General features: G+C 47.1%; 2 protein-coding genes across 4 annotated transcripts in view; both read left to right on the top strand.

The window, feature by feature from the left end:
- MECR (mitochondrial trans-2-enoyl-CoA reductase) overlaps window positions 1–10,767 on the top strand; it is a 46,597-nt gene extending 35,830 nt beyond the window's left edge. Inside the window, exon 10 of one of the 3 annotated variants that reach the window (XM_036744722.1) lies at window positions 10,408–10,767. In XM_036744722.1, coding sequence (XP_036600617.1) covers window positions 10,408–10,592 — 185 coding nt within the window. In that variant the 3' untranslated portion in view covers window positions 10,593–10,767. Of the gene's footprint in view, window positions 1–117; window positions 204–2,558; window positions 7,703–10,407 lie in introns of those variants that run through there. The other 2 variants (XM_036744723.1, XM_036744724.1) reach the window with 2 other exon arrangements.
- Window positions 10,768–17,697: 6,930 nt separating this feature from the next.
- Window positions 17,698–19,532, top strand: part of SRSF4 (serine and arginine rich splicing factor 4) — a 32,502-nt gene continuing 30,667 nt past the window's right edge. Inside the window, exon 1 of the mRNA XM_036744583.1 lies at window positions 17,698–17,998. Coding sequence (XP_036600478.1) covers window positions 17,892–17,998 — 107 coding nt within the window. The 5' untranslated portion in view covers window positions 17,698–17,891. The remainder of the gene's footprint in view (window positions 17,999–19,532) is intronic.

Raw genomic sequence — 19,532 nt, 5'->3', positions numbered from 1 at the left:
GTGGTGAAAGACCCGAGCTAAGGCCAAGGGGATAATAGATGGCTGGACAGTGCCTGGGGAAACCCAAGGAGGCCTGCTGGACCCAAGGGAACATGACTCTTTTTCTCTGTTGTTCAGTCAACATTTAGTACCTACTGTGTGCCAGCCAACAAGGAGGCCTCGCATAGAGAAGAGAAAATTGGTCTAAAGACAAGAAGACCGGGGTTCAAGTCCCACTTCTGACATCCTGAATGTGTAATCCTGAGGGAAACACTCAGTATCTCCTTGTCCTAGGCAACTTTTTAAAACCATGAAATTGCAGAGATGGCATTACCTGCCTTAGCAGAGGACCTTTCCTCACCTGGGAGTTCCCTATAATCAGGGAATCACAGTGCCATTCCTCGTCCCTGTTTCCTCTGTGCCAGCCACTGTGCCAGGTGCTGGAGATGCAAAACCAAAACTCCTTCCATTCTTCAGGAGCAGAATGAACCCAAACAGGAAGCATCCTAGACCAGAACCTGAGATCATTAGGTCCCCAGGAAGTGAGCTTGAACTTACACCCAAGCATTAGGTCTAAGGGAAAAGCATTCCCAGCTAGCCTTTGCTTACCCTCCTCCTGTCTCTTCCTGGCACCCAAGGCCCCCAAGAACCCAAGTGCAAGGGAAAAGTGTACAGAGGAAAGCAGATTGGGGGCTGTGGAAACAGATGCCGGGGGGCCTTGGGCGCTCCAGGAAAGCTGCCAACACGGTCCCAGGTCCCCAGTTCTTCCTTCCTGCCCTCCCTCCTCTGCTGGAGGCATACTGCCCTGATCTCCCTGGGTCTGCTTTCCTGTGGTCTGACCCGGTCGGTGCTCCTGGCGTCATGCATGGCGCTGAGAACAGCTCCATTCACTGTGCCCATCCTGGGGACAAAGAGCGCCGTGTGCCCCCTCAGCTGATCTTCCCGGTGACTCTGCAAGGCATGGAGTATGAGGACTTCACAGACACTTCTCCCCATTTTCCAGATGAGGAAACAGAGACTCATAGAGGCACAGACGTGCCTGAGGTGGTGGAGCCTTGGTGTGTGTGACCCAGGCCTGTTACCACCATCTGGCTCTCTTCTGTTATCACATGCTGGCTTTGGGGCAGGGGCTGCCCAGGTAGCGTTCCCCCTCTGGCAAACTCAGGGCTTCCACAGTGCATGGAGCTCTAGGCCTGGAGCTAGGAAGACCTGAGTTCAAATGTGGCCTCAGGCACTTGTGACTGGGTGATCCTGGGCCAGTCACTGAACATCTGTGTGCCTCAGTTTCCTCAGCTGTAAAATGGGGATAATTGCATCTACCTCCCAGGGTGGTTGTGAGGATCCAATAAGATGATAGTTGTAGAAGCACTTAGCCCAGTACCTGGCACATAGTAGGTGCTGTATAAATGCTTATTCTCTTCCCTCTCTGTGTCCTGAATCTCTGCTTGGCTGCCTTCCTATCCACATCAGGGTCAAAGTTGTTTTGCCCAAGTCCTCTTGCAACTGCTGCCTTTGGCGCCTCCCCCAAGAGCCCTGCTGGGCTCCAGCTGGTCCTTTCTCTCCGTCTTATTTGTCTCTTCCCCCTTGAGATCCCTCAGGAGATGGGGAGGGATGGGACTTCATAGAGGAGACATCCCTCCTGAAACTGCAGGGAAAGCGGGGCCGACGAAGACACGCCAACATCACAAATGCAGGCCAGCTCTGGAACCTGGGAGGGCCTGGCCCAGCCGGGGGAGACCAGCAGCTGCAGAAGAGCCTGGGCAACTGCCACCCCCTCAGCTGCTTCTGCTTCTCTCTTTAGGGGAAGGGCACTGTGGACGTGGCGAGGTACAGGAAGTGACCAATGTCTCAAAACCAAATGAGCTAATATCTTTAAAAGTTATTGTGAACTTAAGAAACATAAAAACCATGGATATTGCCGTACATAACTGTGAACATGACCGACAGCTTGTTGTTTTAAGTAGCCAGAGCTGGACCCCAAAAGTCCCAGGACGGTCTCAGACTTTAATAGCCTGTCGCGTCCAACACAGTATGGCCCTCACTGCCCTGCTTGTCTCTGTTCCCTCCTGAACTTCCTTCCCCTTTCTTCTGGATTGTTTTCACATGTTTCATTGATGTATTTTGCTTTCCTTTTTTTTCTTCTTAATTGCTCCTCCACCATTTTCTCCCCACCAAAAAAAAAAGTCCTCCCTTATAACAAGTATAATCAAAACAAAATAAATTTGCACATTGGCTATGTCTTAAGGTGGAAAACTAGATTTAAAAAAAAAAAACAGTAAAGAGGTAGGCAAATTAAAGGAATTCTTAATTTCCTCAAAGGTCATTTGAAGACAGTACTGATTTTACACTAGATTCCCCAGAGTTGACACAGAAAACGATGAAGATGTGAGCATAGGGGAGTTGAAGGAGCACTGGATTTAGAGAAGGGGGCCTGGGTTCCGATCCTGCTTCAGTTATTCTATACTTGTGTGATCCTGAGCCAGCCCCTTCCCTTCTTCCAGCCTCAGTTTCCCCACACAGTTAGCTCTGCATTACCGAGCCCTATGACCCTTCCCCCATCCTCTCTCCTCCTCTCACAGACAAGTTCAAGGAGTTGATCCTCACCCTGTGTGACTTCATCCGCCGAGGGCAGCTCACGGCTCCGACCTGCTCTGAGGTCCCCCTGCAGGATTACCGGGTAGCTCTGGAGGCCTCCATGAAGCCCTTCATTTCCTCAAAGCAGATTTTCACCATGCAGTGAGCCAGGAGGATGAGTAACTGGGCATCATGAACCAGTGGTAGAGGGTGCAGCAGGCCCTTCATCTCCTGTATCAGCCCTTGGCCACGTGCTGTCTCTGCCACAGCCTCTCTCTGGAACAGTGCTGCCCCCCAAGGCGGGCCTGATTCTGAGATCAGGAAACAGAGGCCTTTACGCCATCTCCTGGGCACCAGCCCTGGGCTTCACTAATAAAGTGTGATTGCCAGCGTCTTAAACAGGAAGCAGTCCTTTCCCGCTGGGTAGCAGGGTGCTGACTATTTGGAGGCATCCACATGATCTCACTTTGCCTTTCCCCACTTACTGCCCAGCATGGAGAGTCTTAAAAGTACCAGAAGTTTGGCCTGCAGGGGAGGGTGCCACGTGACCCAGCTCTGAGCTTTATGGTTAGGAGCAAGGTGGGCATATGACCTATGGGGGCTGTATATGATATGCTGAGGGCTAGGACATAATCCTGGAAGCCAGAGGTGGTCAGGCCTCAGTATATATGTCCTCTAGATGCTGGTCCACCCTCTGGAAGAGGATGGATAGGTTGAAAGTTAGGGATTAGAGTTCCCTGCCTCAGTCTTGATGGGGAGAGCAGAGTGTCTCTAGGTCTACTCCATCTCCCAACACCTTCCTTGACTTTATAACATCATAATCTTTGTGGCCTCTCTCCTCAGACTCAGGGCTGCCTGGTTAGACTGGAGGTGAAGAGAACAGTTAGAACTCACTGGGGTATGGGCAGTAGGTATGGGAAGGAACGGAGACTGAGGTAGAATTGACAGGTCTTGTAGAACACTGAATATTATCAGGTGGCATGGGAGGGAAAGTAAGTTAATAACTAGAAAGTCAAATCAAAGAAGCAGATTTGGGGAGAAAGATGATGAATTTGGTTTGGGACATTTGGTGTTTGAAGTGTTGATGAGACATCCAGCTGGAGCTGCCCATTAGACCCTTGGGAATGTAAGGCAAGACTATGGGAGGGTGACCAGAGCTGGAATGTTGATTTTGAGTCAGCTCCATAGTGGAAACCTCAGGAGCAGATAAGAGCCAAGGGGAAGGGGTAGAAAGGAAAGAAGGTCAGAGAAGCTTTTATAAGATCCAAGCACTTCTCCAGCCAGAGCATAGGATTCCAGCATTCCATGAAGCTTTAATGAGATTTCTGCAAGAATTCCAGTGGTATTTTCCCCTCTAAAACTTCCAAACCTGGAATGATGGAATGATGCATGTATCCAAATGCCCATTGCATATGGCAGTTTGCAGAACACAATCAGCTGGATTTCCTCTCATTTCTCTTTACGTTTGCCCTGACTAGGGTTTAATCCTTTTCCTTTTGTGACAGTCTGGAGAAGCCTATGGATCCCTTCATGAAATTACAAAGGAAACCAATTATACTCAAGTATAATTATCAGAATACTTAAAAAAAAATCACAGAGCCCAAGTTAAGCCCTCCTATCCTAAAGCCACTCCCCATCTTCCAGACAAGCATTTATTTAGAGACCAACACATTTCAAGCCTTGAGTTGTTTCATGGCCAAATTAGATTAGTTCAGGAATCAGCCTATGTCTAGGGAACCAAAATGAAAGATCAGAAAAGTTAGAGACATTTGAGAAGTAGGAGAAAGTGACGTCACAAACAAAGGATGGGATGTTTGGTGGAATAGAAATGCTGTCAGGAGGGCATGGGGAATGGAGACTGAGCCATTGCGTTTGACAATGGGGTTGTCATTCCTGAAGATGGAAACCAGCTTGCCTGAGTTTGAGGAGTGAGTGGGTGTTCAGAACATACAGAAAGCGAGCAAAAAGATTTTTTTAAACTTACCGGCAGTTCACGAAGGGGAGGTGAGATTTAAGATACTGCTTGAGAGGGTAGTAGGATCAGACGAAAGTGGGTATGGTTTTGTTTTCAAATGAAAAATGTGTGTGTGTGTGTGTGTGTGTGTGTGTGTGTGTGTGTGTGTAGCCCACAGGAGACAAATTGAAAGAGATGATAAATGAAGTTGTCACTCATTTCATTCAGCCAGCATTTGTTAATCAAAGCCTCTCCAGAGTAATTTTGGACAGAGGAAAGAGATGACTCCCAGGAAAGGCTTTGTGTTAGGTAGCTGAGCCTTGAAGGATGCTAGGAAATCTACGAGGCAGAGGTGAGAATGGAGTGTGGTCCAGGTATGAGGTTTAGCCGGGGCAAAAGGGGAGAGATGGGAGGTGAAATGTGGTATGTGGGGGAACAGCAGGGACACCAGTTTGGCTGGATCCTAAAATGCATGAGGGGAAAGATTATGAAGGCTGTAAAAACAGACTGCAGCCAGATGGTGAAAGGCTTTTCATGCCAGGCTGAGGCACTAGGGAGCCCCTGAAGCTTCTTGAGCAGGGGGACAAAATGCTTAGGCAGTTCAGGAATGGAAATTGAGAATTCAAACCACTTGTTGCCCAGGACTGAGGATGAACAAAGCTTGAACAGAAGAAAGTTGGGGATGGGAAGACAGAGGAAGGAAAGAGAGGGCTGATTTGAGGGTGGTAGTGAGCGAGTTGAAGGGTCTGGTTCTGGATCCCAGGCTGGATAGGGAGGGAAATGGAAATAAAACTGATTTGAGAGCCTGGTCAACTGGGGAGCAAAGATCAGGAGATTATAATGAGGCGAAACAAGATTGGGAAGCAGTGGGAGAGCTGGGAGGACAATATATTGTGTTCTGAATTATTGTCATAAAAATAGCGAGCATCTATAGAATGCTTTAAGGTTTGCAAAGCCCTCTCCATGTCCTCTCAATCCTCACAACAGTCCTGTGACGTCAGAGCTATTATCTCCATTTGACAGATGAGGAAACTGAGGCTGAGAGGTTAAGTGACTTGCCCTGGGTCACACAACTAATTAAGTTTGTGTGGCACCACTTGAACTTGAGCCATCCTGACTTCAAACCCAGCATGGTATACACTGTGCCACCTAGGTGAGTTGAAAATCATAAATCTAAAGGTGGATAGGACTTTAGAGGTCACCTTCCTTAGGTCAGACTCCCTAAATATACAAATAAGGAAACAGATCCACCAAGGTTAAGCCAAAAATCATACCGGGTAGAGAGTCCCTCGTTCCTCCCAGAGACACCTAGTACCAGCCTGTGGTTTGGATTTTCCCTGAAGGATTAACGTCCTTGAAGAGCTGCTGAGCAGGTATTCCTCTCCCTGTCAGACCTGTACTTCTGAGTCATCCTCCAACGAGGATACTTACTATACAGGAGCTATGAGGGCATCCTTTTTTCTTTCCTTCACAAAATATGTACTAGGAAATGCCCTCCTCTCTCTAGGTCCAATTTTTGAATGCTTGAACTTGAGCCAAATGGGTACGACCCTGTTTCTGCTGTGAGCTTCTGCAGGAACACTCTGTGCTCCAATGGGTACTTTCCCTCCAGCTAAGAAAATCCACCCTCAGGAATACAAGTTTCCAATCCATGCTCAGCAGCAGATCTTGAACATTTCCCAAAGGATGGAGAATCCAAAGTATGGCCATGCCAGATGGGTGGGCATAATGGGGTGAAGATGGGGTGAAGGTCACTGGAGTTAGGAAGCCCAGAAATGGTGAGAGCAAGGTGTTTGAGAAGTTCATTAACATAGTGCATTGAGGTTCCTGAGGGTGCTGGCAGAAGGGAGACGGTAGGGAAGGCAAAGAATGTCCCAGTGATTGGGCCCTGGCGGCAATGGGAGAAAGATGCATCTAAGTGGCTTGTTCCCTAAAATAATTAAACTTGCACTTGGCTCGCAGAGGGTTGTTTCTACTACAACCAATTAGGTAGAAGGAACATGGAGATAGATTTTGAGCCCATAATTAGGGAAAAGTGCCAAAAAGAAAGAGGCAGTTTATCTTGGTCAGTAGAGTGCTGGGCTTAGAATCAGGAAGCCCTGGCCTCATATCTCACTACTAACACCAGCTGGGTGATCATGTGTAACAAGTCTGTCTCTCTGTCTCAGTTTCCTTCTCTGTAAAATGAGGTATTCCATAATACCCATTATGCCCACCTCACAGAGTTGTTTTGAAAATCAAATAAGATAATGTCTCTAAAGTATTATATAAATATCAATTATAAACCATCAGAGCTTTCCAGAAGTGGAATGAGCTACCTCGTGAGATACCAAGTTTGCCATCCCTGGAGATGTTTATATAGAGAAGCAGGATTGTCAGGAATGTTGTAGATGGGGGTCCTGCTTGGTTGTGGATTGGGCCAGATGATTTAAGAAGAGATTGGGATTAACAGATGCAAACAGTGCTCTGTCCCCCTGACCTCTTCCTTCAAACCCCAGGGTAATTGAGGCAGGGAGAAAGGCACAGATTATCCCCAGGCCATCAGGATGGCTGCTAACCCAGGTTGAGTTGGGACTAGGTGAGAAATTTTCAGGAGTTAGTTAACTTTGTATCTGAGGCTGCCCCCTGCCCCTTTTCAGAATCTCTTCTTCCTTCCTCTGGGCAAGCCTCTCAGATCGAAAGGAATAAAGGCAGTGTGGAACCATGAAAAAAAAACGCTAAATCCAGAGTCCGAAAACCTAGGTTCAAATATTACCTGTGATCTTAGGAGGCCCTCAGCCTCTCTGGGCCTCTATAAAACAAGGAAATTGGACTAAGTAGCTTTTAAGGGCCCTTCCAGCACTAGATTCATGATCCTGTGAAACTGGCTATGGGGTTCCAGGTGTCATGACAAATGGGAGAGGGGTCAAGGTAGCCTTAGCCTGGGAAGGCCTGCCCCTTCAGATTTGCCCTCAGCAAAACAGGTTAAGGGAGGTGAGGGGTGGCAATAGCACACAAGGGAACTCCTCTTCAGCAGGGGCCTGGCCCACGTGGCTCCGTCAGCCAGCTCTTCATTGACTGTACTGGCCACTTTGAAACCTGACCGTTCTTCCACCTGAAATAAGGGACCACCTTCCCCCATGTACCCATCAACTCCTACCCTACTGAGATTTACAGTACCTTAGGTAAATAAAGTACTGTTCCATTTGCAAAGCATTCTTAATCGATCTCTTGTTTTTAATGTCGCTTGTCATTCATCACATTCATGATGCACATAAGTTTTCTGTTTCTCCTTTGATACATTTTTCAACTTTATGGTGTGGGACATTTTTTAGCCTCAGGACCCCCTCTCCTTTTATGTGCTTAAAAATTGTTAATAATGTTCATAATGTAATATCTATTGATATTTACCAATATTAGACATTAACTGATAAATTATAAAATATAAATTCATTTAAAAATACTGAATCTATCACATGTTAACATATTTTTATGTAAAATCACTATATTTTACCCCAAAAAATTAAGTGAGAAGAGTGACACTGTTTTCCATATTTTAGAAAATCTTTGAAGAGATCTAGATTGTCATAACTACTTCTGCATTCAATATGTTGTTGGGATTAAAGTCTGTGAAAAAAATTATCTTACATGGGTATGTATTTAGAAAAGAGAGGGGGTATTTTTAGTGAACAAATAACATTCTTATTATGAAAATAATTTTGACCTCCGAGATCTGTGGTCTACTGTTTATTTTGTTCTTTGCTCCACACTAACCCCATGTGTCTCCTTAAGCATTGCTTTCAGTTGCTGGTCAAGGTAGGCTCTCGTGTCTGATGTGCCTTCTTTTCTGGACTCCCTTCCATAGGTTTTAATTGGGCAATATGGCATTCAGTTTTTCTGTTACACATGCCATCTAGATACAGGTCCTTAATGACTCTCTCCAGCTGCTTCCACCATGGTGGTGAGTTATACCTGCCCTTAGAAGTATTCCTTCATATCTCTACCTTTCCTCCTATGCCTCTTACCGTGGTAGTGACTGCCACATATACCACTGGGCATAAATCCTAAAATGTTTTTACATTTTCCATCAAGTATTGTGAGGGCGATTTCTTGATGATGGTTACTGCAGATACCAGCTTCTTTTAAATTGCTATGTTGATCTGTAATTGGTCTGCTATTTAGATCCATGCCGTCAAACTCCAGAAGGGTGTTTTGGAATTCCAGTGTAAGTTTGCCTGTCTCCTTTTCTAAATCATTTGAGATGTTGGTTCAGTTTTTGTCTCTGTTTCATTATTAGGTACAATTAGGTGTAATTTCTGCAGTCAGCATTAAGGTAGAGATTTTCACTGACCTGATTTTCCTTCCCCAAGAGTTAGTAGTTCCTTGATTTTATAATCTTGTTTTAAGAAAGCTCAAGGATGAAACTTTTTTTTTTAAACTGCCTCACACTGATCAGCAGTCCATTGGAGCTGAGGACAGTGGGGACAAAAAGCAGGAGGAAGCCCTTGATCTATTTTCACTCTCCTTTTGCCATACCGTTGGAGCATAATAAAAGCATTCATGCTTTCAGCCGATTTCATGCTTTGCCCCCTTTTGTCATCAGCACCATCTGCATTGAAGCATTTCCAACAAGTCAGGTATTGGTACTTCTGATTTGTTCCTATGTGTCTTGCCTTTGGGGGGACCTGAATGTGAAAGAACACTATTCACACGGCTGTGTCCTGGTCAAGCTGATCATCACGGTGGTTTCAGGTAGGGTCAGCTTACTATCCTAATTTGCCCCGTGAATTTCTTAGATTTGTAGGAGTTTCATCATATACTGGCACATCAAGGCAGTCAATGTAGTCCATTGCCAGAGATTTTCGGGGTTTCTGCCAGACCTCCCCACATGCCGTTAGCAGTCTCCGAGTTCACAGAGGTTGTACATCATCCTAGATGGCATTCCCTGACTTTGCTTTTTCACCCTCATCATGAGATAGATGAGGGACTGGGCTTTGAAGAGTTGTCATCATCAGAGCTTCATTAGCCTTTGGAGGGCTAATGCTTGCATTCTCTACCTGCCAGTATTATTATGACTCAGGTGAGCTAGAATATATATAAGGTACTTTGAAACTTAGATTACTGGATATTTCAGCTACTTCAATACCCTTTTGTGCACTGAGATGAGCACAAGAGGGGCTGAAAGACCCTGAGTCTAGAGAAAGCAGCCCAAAGTAAGGAGCCTCTAGAGAAACCTTGGAGCAGGATACTGAACCAGATAGGGAGATCCTAACCTGGATTCAGGCTGGGGCGAGGCTAAGAGAACAGGACCTGAGCCTGGCTGGCTGGCTCTTTGAACCCAACTCCAATTCCGATGATTTAGTTTGGTGGGACCCACCCCAACTCTCCAGACTGAAGGATACTTTATCTGACACTTGGGTTCTGGACTCTCTCTGTGGCACTAGATGCCCAGGCTCTTCCTAGACCATAGAGTAAACAACACAAAGGGAGGAGTACACCTGAGCCCTGCCGAGACCTAGTTCATATTTACCATCCCCCCCGGGAAGACCTACACCTGCTGGTGAAATACTGGCAAACATCCCTTCAGAGTCAGGTTCTATGGTGATGGGATTGGCAGCAGCAACAGCTAGGGGCTAATGTTCTCTTCCCTTTACTACAAACTCTCTCCTCATACCCCTCAAATTCTAGGATAGGACCCGTTAATAGAATGAATGATCAAACGCATGCAGTTCTGAGGTAGGGCCAGGGTTTCAGCCCTGATCTGGCTCCATCCCTGAGGCATGATGGGGCAGGGAGAGGGGAAAGGTTCTTCCCCAGAACATCTGTATTGCCCTTAACCTGGGGTGAGTCACAAGAGCAATTTTCAGAAGTCAGTGAAGTTGTGTGTATGTGGTGCTAGTCCTGCTCACCTTCCCTTTCAGAATCTCCTCCCTTGACTTCTGGACCTGCCTACAAAACAAAAGAAGGAAGCTGTGAATGCAGGATCTCAGGTCTGATGGCAGAGAACAGGGAGGGAGAGTTGGAGGGCCCAGTGGGGTCAGCCCTCCCACAGCCATCACATCCCACCCCAGTGAGGGGGGAAAGAGCAGACAGAGGAAGCCGTTGAACAGTGAGCGTCTGCTATTTTGGTTTTTAAATATTAGTGACACCTTTTGTTTTCATATCATTCGCTTCCAAATGTATCCCTTTCACCCTTACTCAGATAGCCATCCCTTATAACTATAGCAGTCTGACACATCTGGAGCACTCCTGCATGGCTCCCGTTCACCCACACAAGAAGGAAGGAAGGGAAGAAGGAAAGGGAGGGAGGGAGGAAAGAAAAGGAAGGAAGGAAGGGAAGAAAGGGAGGGAGGAAGTAAATTTCAGCAAACAATACCTCAGCTAAGTCTGCCTGTCTATGCAGTGTTGCTCACCAACAGTCCCCTACCTCTGCCTATTATGTGTTATTAACATTGACGGCAGAGCAGAGTAATGGAATGAATCCTACATTTGAAGCCAGACAATCTTGAGCTTGAATTGTGGCCCTGCAACTTATTTTTTTTAAGTTGTACTGATGTGTTTTGTTCTTACATTACAGACTCTTCCAGATTACCCCTACACACACACACACACACACACACACCCCTACCAGAGTTCTTTTATAAAAAAGTAAAATAATTAAACCAAACTGACGATGCTGTGGCCTCCTCTGAAAGTGCTTGCAACATTCCACACCCATAGCCCCCAACCTATGTTTAAGTGGTTTTTTTTTAATCAAGAGAAATCCATCTTCTCTCCCTTGCATTCCCTGCTCCACTGGAACAAAAGAGAAAAGAAAAATAAACTCTTTGTAACAATTATAGCCAAGCATGGTGGAGTTGCGAGCTGACCCAGCCATTTTGGAGGGCGGTGTGGAACTATGCCCAAAGGGCTATAGAAATGTTCATACCCTTTGACCCAGTAATACCACTTCTAGGGTTGTATCCCAAAGAAATCACGCAAGCGGGAAAAGGACCCATATGTACAAGAATATTTATAGCAGCTCTCTTTGTGGTAGCCAAGAATTGGAAAGCAAAGGGATGCCCATCAATTGGGGAATGGCTGAACAAGCTGTGGTATATGAAGGTGATGGAATACTATTGTGCCATAAGAAATGGGGATGATGCAGACTTCATAACAACCTGGAAAAACCTACACGACATAATGCTGAGTGAGCGGAGCAGAGCCAGGAGAACGTTGTGCACAGCCACAGATATGTGGATTCCGTGAGGACCAACCCTGACATACTGCGCTTCTCTCAGCAACCTAAAGGGGCAAGGACAAATCCAGGGGACTCACGATGGAGAATGCTATCTTCATCCAGAGAAAGAACTGTGAAGTTTGAATACAGACTGAGGCACACTACATGCTCGCCTTTTCTGCTTCTCTTTTGTTTTTGGTTTTGGGTTTTTTTTTTTTTGTTGTTGTTTTTTTTTTTTTTTTGGTTCTGTTTCTTCTTTCTTATGATTCATTCCATTGGTCAAAATTCTTCTCCACGACTTGAATAGAGCATAAATTAATTCAATGCGAAGTTATACATGACAGTTATATGAGACTTCATGCCGTCTTGGGGAGGGAGGGGGGAGGGAGGGGAGAAAAACTGGAACTCAAAACTATGTAGAACCGTGTGTGGTAAACTAAAAATAAATAAAGGAAAAAAAAAAAAACAAATATGAAAAAAAAATAAAATAAAATAAAATAAGCACACTAAATGAGCAAAAAAAAAAAAAAAAAAAAAAAAAAAAAAAAAAACCAATTATAGCCAAGCAAAACAAATGCCCTCATTGTTTATGTGTAAATATATATTTACATGCGTACACATATATAATATACATAGATATGTATGTATGCAAACATTTTATACATGTGTGTATATATATACATATATATATATATAAACATACATATATAAATTTCTGCACCTCTGTCAGGAGGTGGAAGGTTCATTTCCTCATCAGTCCCCTGGACTCTCAGATGGTCACTGTATTGATTGGAGTTCTTACAGCTTTCAAAGTTGTTTGTCTTTACGGCATTTTATTGCAGTAATTGTTCAGGTTCTCGTTTCATTCTTCATCATTTTATAAAAGTCTTTAAAACTGTTTATTTTTATAATAATGTATGGGACAGGATTTTTAAATAATAGGAGAGATATCTTTAGGAGAAACAAAGTAAATTTATTTTACAAACCTTGCAAGATTTGGGCACACCTCCGTAATGGAGGAGGCGAGGTAAAAGGGAACCTGCCTTAATTTATAACTCTTTAATGAAAAGATTCCCACCCACCTCCATCCCTTCTCACCATTGGCTGGGAAGTGGGCTTACAGTCTAGGTGCGAAAACTACACAGAGGACCAAGGTTGATCCAGTCCATTCAGGTTTTTCACTATCAGAATTCAACTGCCAGGGTGGCGTCTAAAAGTCTAGGAGAAGAAATGGGGTGGGAGGGAGGAGAGACCTTCCTGGAGCAATGGTCAAAGGATATGAACAGGCAGTTTTCAGAGGAAGAAATTAAAGCTATCTATAGGCATATGAAAAAATGTTCTGGATCACTACTGATTAGAGAAATGCAAATCAAAACAACTCTTAGATACCACATCTCTCCTGTCAGATTGGCTAAAATAACAAAACAGGAAAATGATAAATGCTGGAAAGGATGTGGGGAAATTGGAACATTGTTGCATTGCTGGTGGAGTTGTGAGCTGATCCAGCCATTCTGGAGAGCAGTTTGGAACTATGCCCAAAGGGCTATAGAAATGTTCATACCCTTTGACCCAGCAATACCACTTCTAGGGTTGTATCCCAAACAAATCACACAAGAGGGAAAGGGACTCATATGTACAAAAATATTTTTAGCGACCTTCCTGGAGCAGAGAACAAATAGCTCACAGGATGTTCATTATCTTCTAACATCTGAGAGAGAGGGGGGTAAGGGCATGCCCACAGTTCCAGGCCTTGACCTTCCAAAATCACAAAGCCAAATCCCAAAACCTCTCCTACCCCATTAGGCATACCCTGTGAAGTCTTCACAATTATCCATCCCATTCAATAATAACCACCAACATTTACATAGTGTTTGCATCGTGCTAGGCTTTTCTCAGATGTTATTTGATCCCCACAACAACCCTGGGAGATAGGTGCTACTATTATCCCATTTTACAGTTAAGGAAGTTGAGGCAGACAGGGATTAAGTGACTTTCCCAAGGTCACACAGCTAGCAAGTGACTGAGGTCATATTTGAACTCAGGTCTTCCTGACTCCGAGTCCAGGGCTCTGGGCACTCTAGCACCACCTAGTGGCCCACAGGCATCCTGAAGGCGGAGAGAGATTAAGTGATTTGTCCATGGTCACATAGCTGGGGGTCAGGCCTTGCCAAGCCCAACATGTCCTCACTTAACACCATATTGCCCTCATTCCCCCTCCAAGAACGAGGTTTCCTCTTCTATAAAATAAGCGGATTGGACTAGATGGTCTCTAATGTTCCTCCCAACTCTTAACACTGTAGTATTTTTTTTAAAGTTTCAGGCACTTGAGATGAGGGAAGGTTGGTTTGTTGAGTGACCTTCTGACACTCCTCTGTTCCCTATGGCTTCCCTGGTCTCAGAAGGCTGGCACCTGAGAGCAGGGGCAGAGGGATGAGATCTCCTTCTTCTCCACCCCCCTCCAAAGCTTCCGGCCTTGAGTGCTGAACCTTGGGCTTGGCATTTGGATTGAGGAGGTGAGTCAGGGGAGGACTCAGGAACAAGCTCACAACACCTAATCCCTAGGATATACAGACACCTGGGCTGGGAAGTGAGAATGCCCTCTTCTGTGCCCTGCCAGAGGCATTCCTCCCTCCTCCACCCCCGCCAAAAAAAGGAGACAAAACTGCCTAAGGCCTGTCTTTCAAGGGCACATTGTCTAATGGGGGTGGCAGCATGCAAATAACTAGGTACAGACAAGCTATATATCGTACCAGGTGAATGGTGGGGGGGGCGGGGCGGGTAGTGTCAGGGAGAACAGACAGAGCTTAACAAGGTCTAGCAAAGGCTGCTTGAAGAAGGTGGGATTGTAACTGAGGCTTAAAGGGAGTCAGGGAAACCAGAGATGGAGATGAAAAGAAAGAATGTTCCAGGGATTGGGGACAGCCAGTGGAAATGCCCAGTCAGTTCAAGGGACAGTAAGGAGACCAGTGTCACTGGATTGTAGAGGATGTGAAGTAACATGTGAAGAGAAGGGAAAGGCAGGAAGGAGTTAGGTCACAAAGGACTTTAAGAGCCCAACAGAGAAATTTCTATTTGATCCTGGAGGTAATAGGGAGCCATTGAGGTTAAGTGAATAGCCCTGGGCTTTAGGAAGATCACTTTAGCAGCTGAATGGAGGATGGACTTGAGCAGGGAGAGATTTGAGGAAGGCAGACCCACCACCAGGTTATTGCAGTAGCCCAGGTGTGATGTGATGAGGGCTTGCACCAGAGCTGGCCCAGCGACCGAAGGGGCTATATTCGAGTGATGTTGCAAAGGTGATATGGACAGGCCTTGGCAACAGAGTGGATAATGGGAGCTGAGAGTTAGGGGTCCAAGATGACTCCTAGGTTGTGAACCTGAGGGCTGAGAGAAAGGCATTGCCCTCTACAATAACAAGGAGGATCGAGGATTTAGGGAGAAAAAATGATTTGTTTTGAACACATTGAGTTTAAGATGTCTATTGGACATCCAATTAGAGATACCTAATAGGCAGTTGGAGGTTCAAGACTGAGGGTCAGGAGAGAGATTGGGCTTAAATACATAGATATGAGAATGGTCAACATAGAGATGACAAATCCATGAGAGCTGCTAAGATCTCTGAGTGATATAATATTGAGGGAGAAGAGAAGAGGGACCTCTACGATTGGTGGGCATGACCAGCAAAGGAGACTGAGAAGGAGCAGAGAGTAGGAGGAAGACCGGGAGAGTGTTACAAAAACCTAGAAGAGAGGAGTGTCCAAGAGGAGGTCGAGGAGGCCTTTTTCCTAAGGCAGGAAGATGGGGCTCCTGACTGCTGTTTCACTATGATAGATGGCCACTCCACAGCCCTACCTTGCGCTGGATTTGAAATCAAAGGACCTAGGTCTTAGTCCTAATTGGCCATTCTCTGTATGATCTGGGCAAAGTCTCTCAATCAACAAGTATTTATCAAACACCTACTACGTGCCAGTTAAGGACAGAATGAATGAAACAATCCCTGCTCACAAAGCTCTCCCTGAGGGAGCTGGGGGCATGCTTAAGTATACACAGAATAGAGACTTTTCTCTTCAGGTCTAAACAGGAAGAGATGCTAGGGTGGATCCTGACAGGCAGGTTGAAGACAAGCTTCTGCGTGTACATGCTCACCAGACTGACATGAAAGTAGAAAACGGAGGGTGACCAGGGAGGTAGGCAAAGAAGGAAGAAAGGGACAGAGGTGAATGGAGCCCAACCTGGATAATCAAGGAATGCAGGGAGCAGAGCTTCTAAAGGCGGGAAAGGACACATGGGAGAGGAAGTGAGAGAGACACAGCAGAGGCTCAGAGGTGGACCTGAGAGAGCATCTAGTTCACTGGAAGAACGAAGTCTCATATATAGGTGGGGCTCTACCTCTGCCCTCTGCTGGATTGCCAGTGCTGTGTCCATTGTACCACCTGACCGCCTTAGCAGTCAGGACCTGAGTTCAAACTCAGCCTCAGAGCCTTCCTAGCTGGGTGACCCGGGGCAAGTCAGCTTCCTCAACTATAAAACAAACTGGAGAAGAAGATGGCAGACCCACTGCAATATCTCTGCCAAGAAAACCCAGTTGAGTTTTGGAGTTGGACACGACTAACTGAACAAGGTCAACTGTTGACTAATTAATCAACCTTAAAGGTCAACTCATCCAAAACCTTCATTTGTCAGAGGAGGAAATTTAGGCCCAGAGAGGTCAAGACTTTGCCCAAGGTCACACAAGTAGTAGGTGGCAGAGCCAGGTCCAGTGACCCCAAGTTTGGCACTGTCTCCACACAGCTACATGGCCATCCTAGCCATTCAGCTTCTCAGTGTGCACCCTAAAATGTAATGGTGCCCACTGAACACAATGTTTCAGATAAAGCCTGACTGGGGGCTGCTGGTTGAGTTACTGGCCTTGGAGTCAGCAAGACCTGAGTTCAAATCCTATCCAACAGTAGCTGTGTGACTTGGCAAGTCACTTATCCTCTACCAGACTCAGTTTCCTTATCTGTAAAATAGAAGCACTTCAGGACTGAAGATAAAATCAGATGTCTTAAGGTCCTTTGCAAACCTTGAATAAGAGCTAGGCCTTTAAGGCCTGCAAAGCATCTTCTATATCCTATCTCCTTTAATCCTCACTACAACCCTGGGAGGGTAGGTGCTATTATCATCAGGCCCCCACAGCTAGCGAGTGTCTTCCTGACTCCAGGTCCTGGGTTCTACCAATGGCGTCGGTAGATTCCTCTGAGCGCTACATAAATGCTGGTTGGCATCAGTGGTGGGCAGGATACGGCAGGATTTAGTGCCGCACACTGTCTTAAACACAATTAACAGGATCCCCCTAAATCTGGGGGCGAAAGGGCTTCAGGGGGCATCTCAAGCCCACCGTTTTACAGAGAAGGAAACTGAGGGCCAGGTAGGGTCATGCGGCCCGGCCCAAGGCGGCCCACCTGAGGATCTGGGTTCCAATCCCGCCCTATTGTAGGTAGTGCACTGTATCCCACTGACTCTTCTCAAAGAGAGTTTCTCTGATTAATCCTTAAATAAGTTACGTGGAATAGAGTGGGATTTGAATTGAGCACTGGGCAGGGGGCCCGAGGACACAGAAAAAAGCGGACCACCAGGGAGAACCGAAGCCCTTGAGCGGTGGTGAGCTCCCCATCGGTGGAAGTATTCGAGCAGAGGCTGAATCACCATGCGCCATGGGTGCAGTCGTGGGGCCCCCGGCACCGGAGAGCTGGAAGGAGCTTCCGAAGCTGCGGAGCGGCAACCCACAAGCTGGCTTTCCCGGCAGCCAAAGCCAGCTCAGGGAAATGCCCGGGGAGAGGGGGGGAGGGAGTGCTGACAGTCACGTGGCCCCCGGCCCCGCCTCCGTCCCTCCCTCCGCTCTCTGACCCGAGCGGAAGGCAGGCGCGGGCACGCACGCGTCTCTTCCTGCTCTCTCTCCTCACCCCCTCCCCATTCCCCTTCGGAAATGGCGAGGGGCGGGGCCAGAAGGGCTCGCGGCGGCGGCGCGCGCGCTGCGTGCTCGCGTACGTCTCCCGGATTCGGCTGCGTCCGCTCGCCCGCCCGTTGCCGCCGTCGTCGCCCCGCCGTCGCCGTCGCCGTCGCCGCTCTCCAGCCTCGTCGCGGACAGCCAGCCGGCCGCCGCCTGAGGGGGTGGGGGTGGGTGAAGCAGCCACCGCCGCCGGGATGCCGCGGGTCTACATTGGCCGCCTGAGCTACCAGGCTCGGGAGCGGGACGTGGAGCGGTTCTTCAAGGGCTACGGGAAGATCCTGGAGGTGGATCTGAAGAACGGGTGAGGCGGGCGGCGAAATGGCGGGAGAGAGCCGGCCAAGGCCGGCGGGGGAGTCGGGCCCCAGGACGCCGGGGAGGCCGCGGGGCGGATCGCTCGAGGGACCAGCTACTGGACCGCCTGGCCCCGCTGCCACCGCCGCCGCCACTGCCGCGGCGCCTCGGGGGGCCGGAGTAGGCCCCGGGTTCCGTCTGCGCCTGCGCGGAGCGGAGACTCGGGGCGGGCGGGGGAGGGGATGGGGAGCGGCCCGGAGGACCTGGGACCTGGGTGGGATGGGGAGAAAAGGAAGCGGGGCAGGGGGCCGGGGCGGAGGAGAGCAGAGGGAGGGGAGCACCAGGGTTGGGGGGGCCGTAGTCTTTCGTTTGCCGGGGAGTAGACGAGCGCCGGCTCTCTGCGCCCCGAGGCGCGCTGGCAGTCAACAGCTAGGCTTTTCTGCCCCCTTCCCACCTCTCCCCAGAATAACGGGTCACCACGCATCTTCCCGGGGCAAACGACCTCTGGCAGGGAGGCTCTGGTAGACTCGCCACGGGCCACGCTCGTTTGGGCGGGAGATTGGTGTCCAGTTAGTCTAGTGACACTTTAGCACAGTATGGCCCTGCAGTGATGAAAACCCCACCATTCCCTTTCCAGGGTAAATCAACGTCTTAACTCCTTCTCTTTAAATGCCCCATTCAGAGTTTCCTTGCTGCATGTGTTTGAGTTTTCCAGTGCTTATGGTTAGATAATTTACTTTTAATAGATAGTAACCGCCTCGGCTGTTGTCTGTAATGGGACTAAGGGGCACACTTCTGAATATTTTCAACTTACTGGACCCCAAAGAGCTGCCTGGAAGGATATTTTTAATAGTTTATTCTGGCAAAACCGATCCAGAAGAAAGTTTATTAAATCAGCAGTTAAAATGTGAAGAGGATATTCTGAATACAGGGGTTGGATGTTACTGAAGTGAGAACTGAGGAGAAAAAACAGGGACTTAGAACATGAATATAAGAACACATTAATGGGAGGACTTGAGAATGAGGGAGACTGTATAAAAAGGAAAAGACAGGCTGGACTTCTTTTAGTCTCTGAAAGTTAGCTTTCTGGGGATACCTGGATAGGGGTGGGGAAAAAGGGCAGGGAATAAGCTACTCCTTTGCTACGGGTCTAATGTACCTGCAGTTTATTCCCTCATGTCATACTAGCAGCTGTTACTTGATAGTTTCTGAAAGATAGTTATAGATTGCATGTTGTGGAAAAATTGGTTGTTCTTAGATCCTACAAAATAGTTGTGAGTTTTACTGGGAGATGATAATGAAAAGGAATCATTTGGGGAAAAATTCATTGGTAAAATGTTGATCAATATTCATTTCTTTTCCTACGTAGTTAAATAAAACTGCCCTTTTGTATAGAGGAGGACTTTGAGGATTTAAGACTTATCGCAAGTGTGTTAGTGGTCAGGTTAATATTTCTTTGTTTGAATTGGGCTGAGGCACAACATACACTGAAGATAATAAGGTTAATGTTTTAATGCTTTTTACAGAGTCCAGCTAAGTTGAGA

Source organism: Trichosurus vulpecula, chromosome 2, assembly GCF_011100635.1.
Source record: "Trichosurus vulpecula isolate mTriVul1 chromosome 2, mTriVul1.pri, whole genome shotgun sequence".
NCBI lineage: Eukaryota > Metazoa > Chordata > Mammalia > Diprotodontia > Phalangeridae > Trichosurus > Trichosurus vulpecula.
This window is presented reverse-complemented; position numbering and strand designations above follow the sequence as displayed.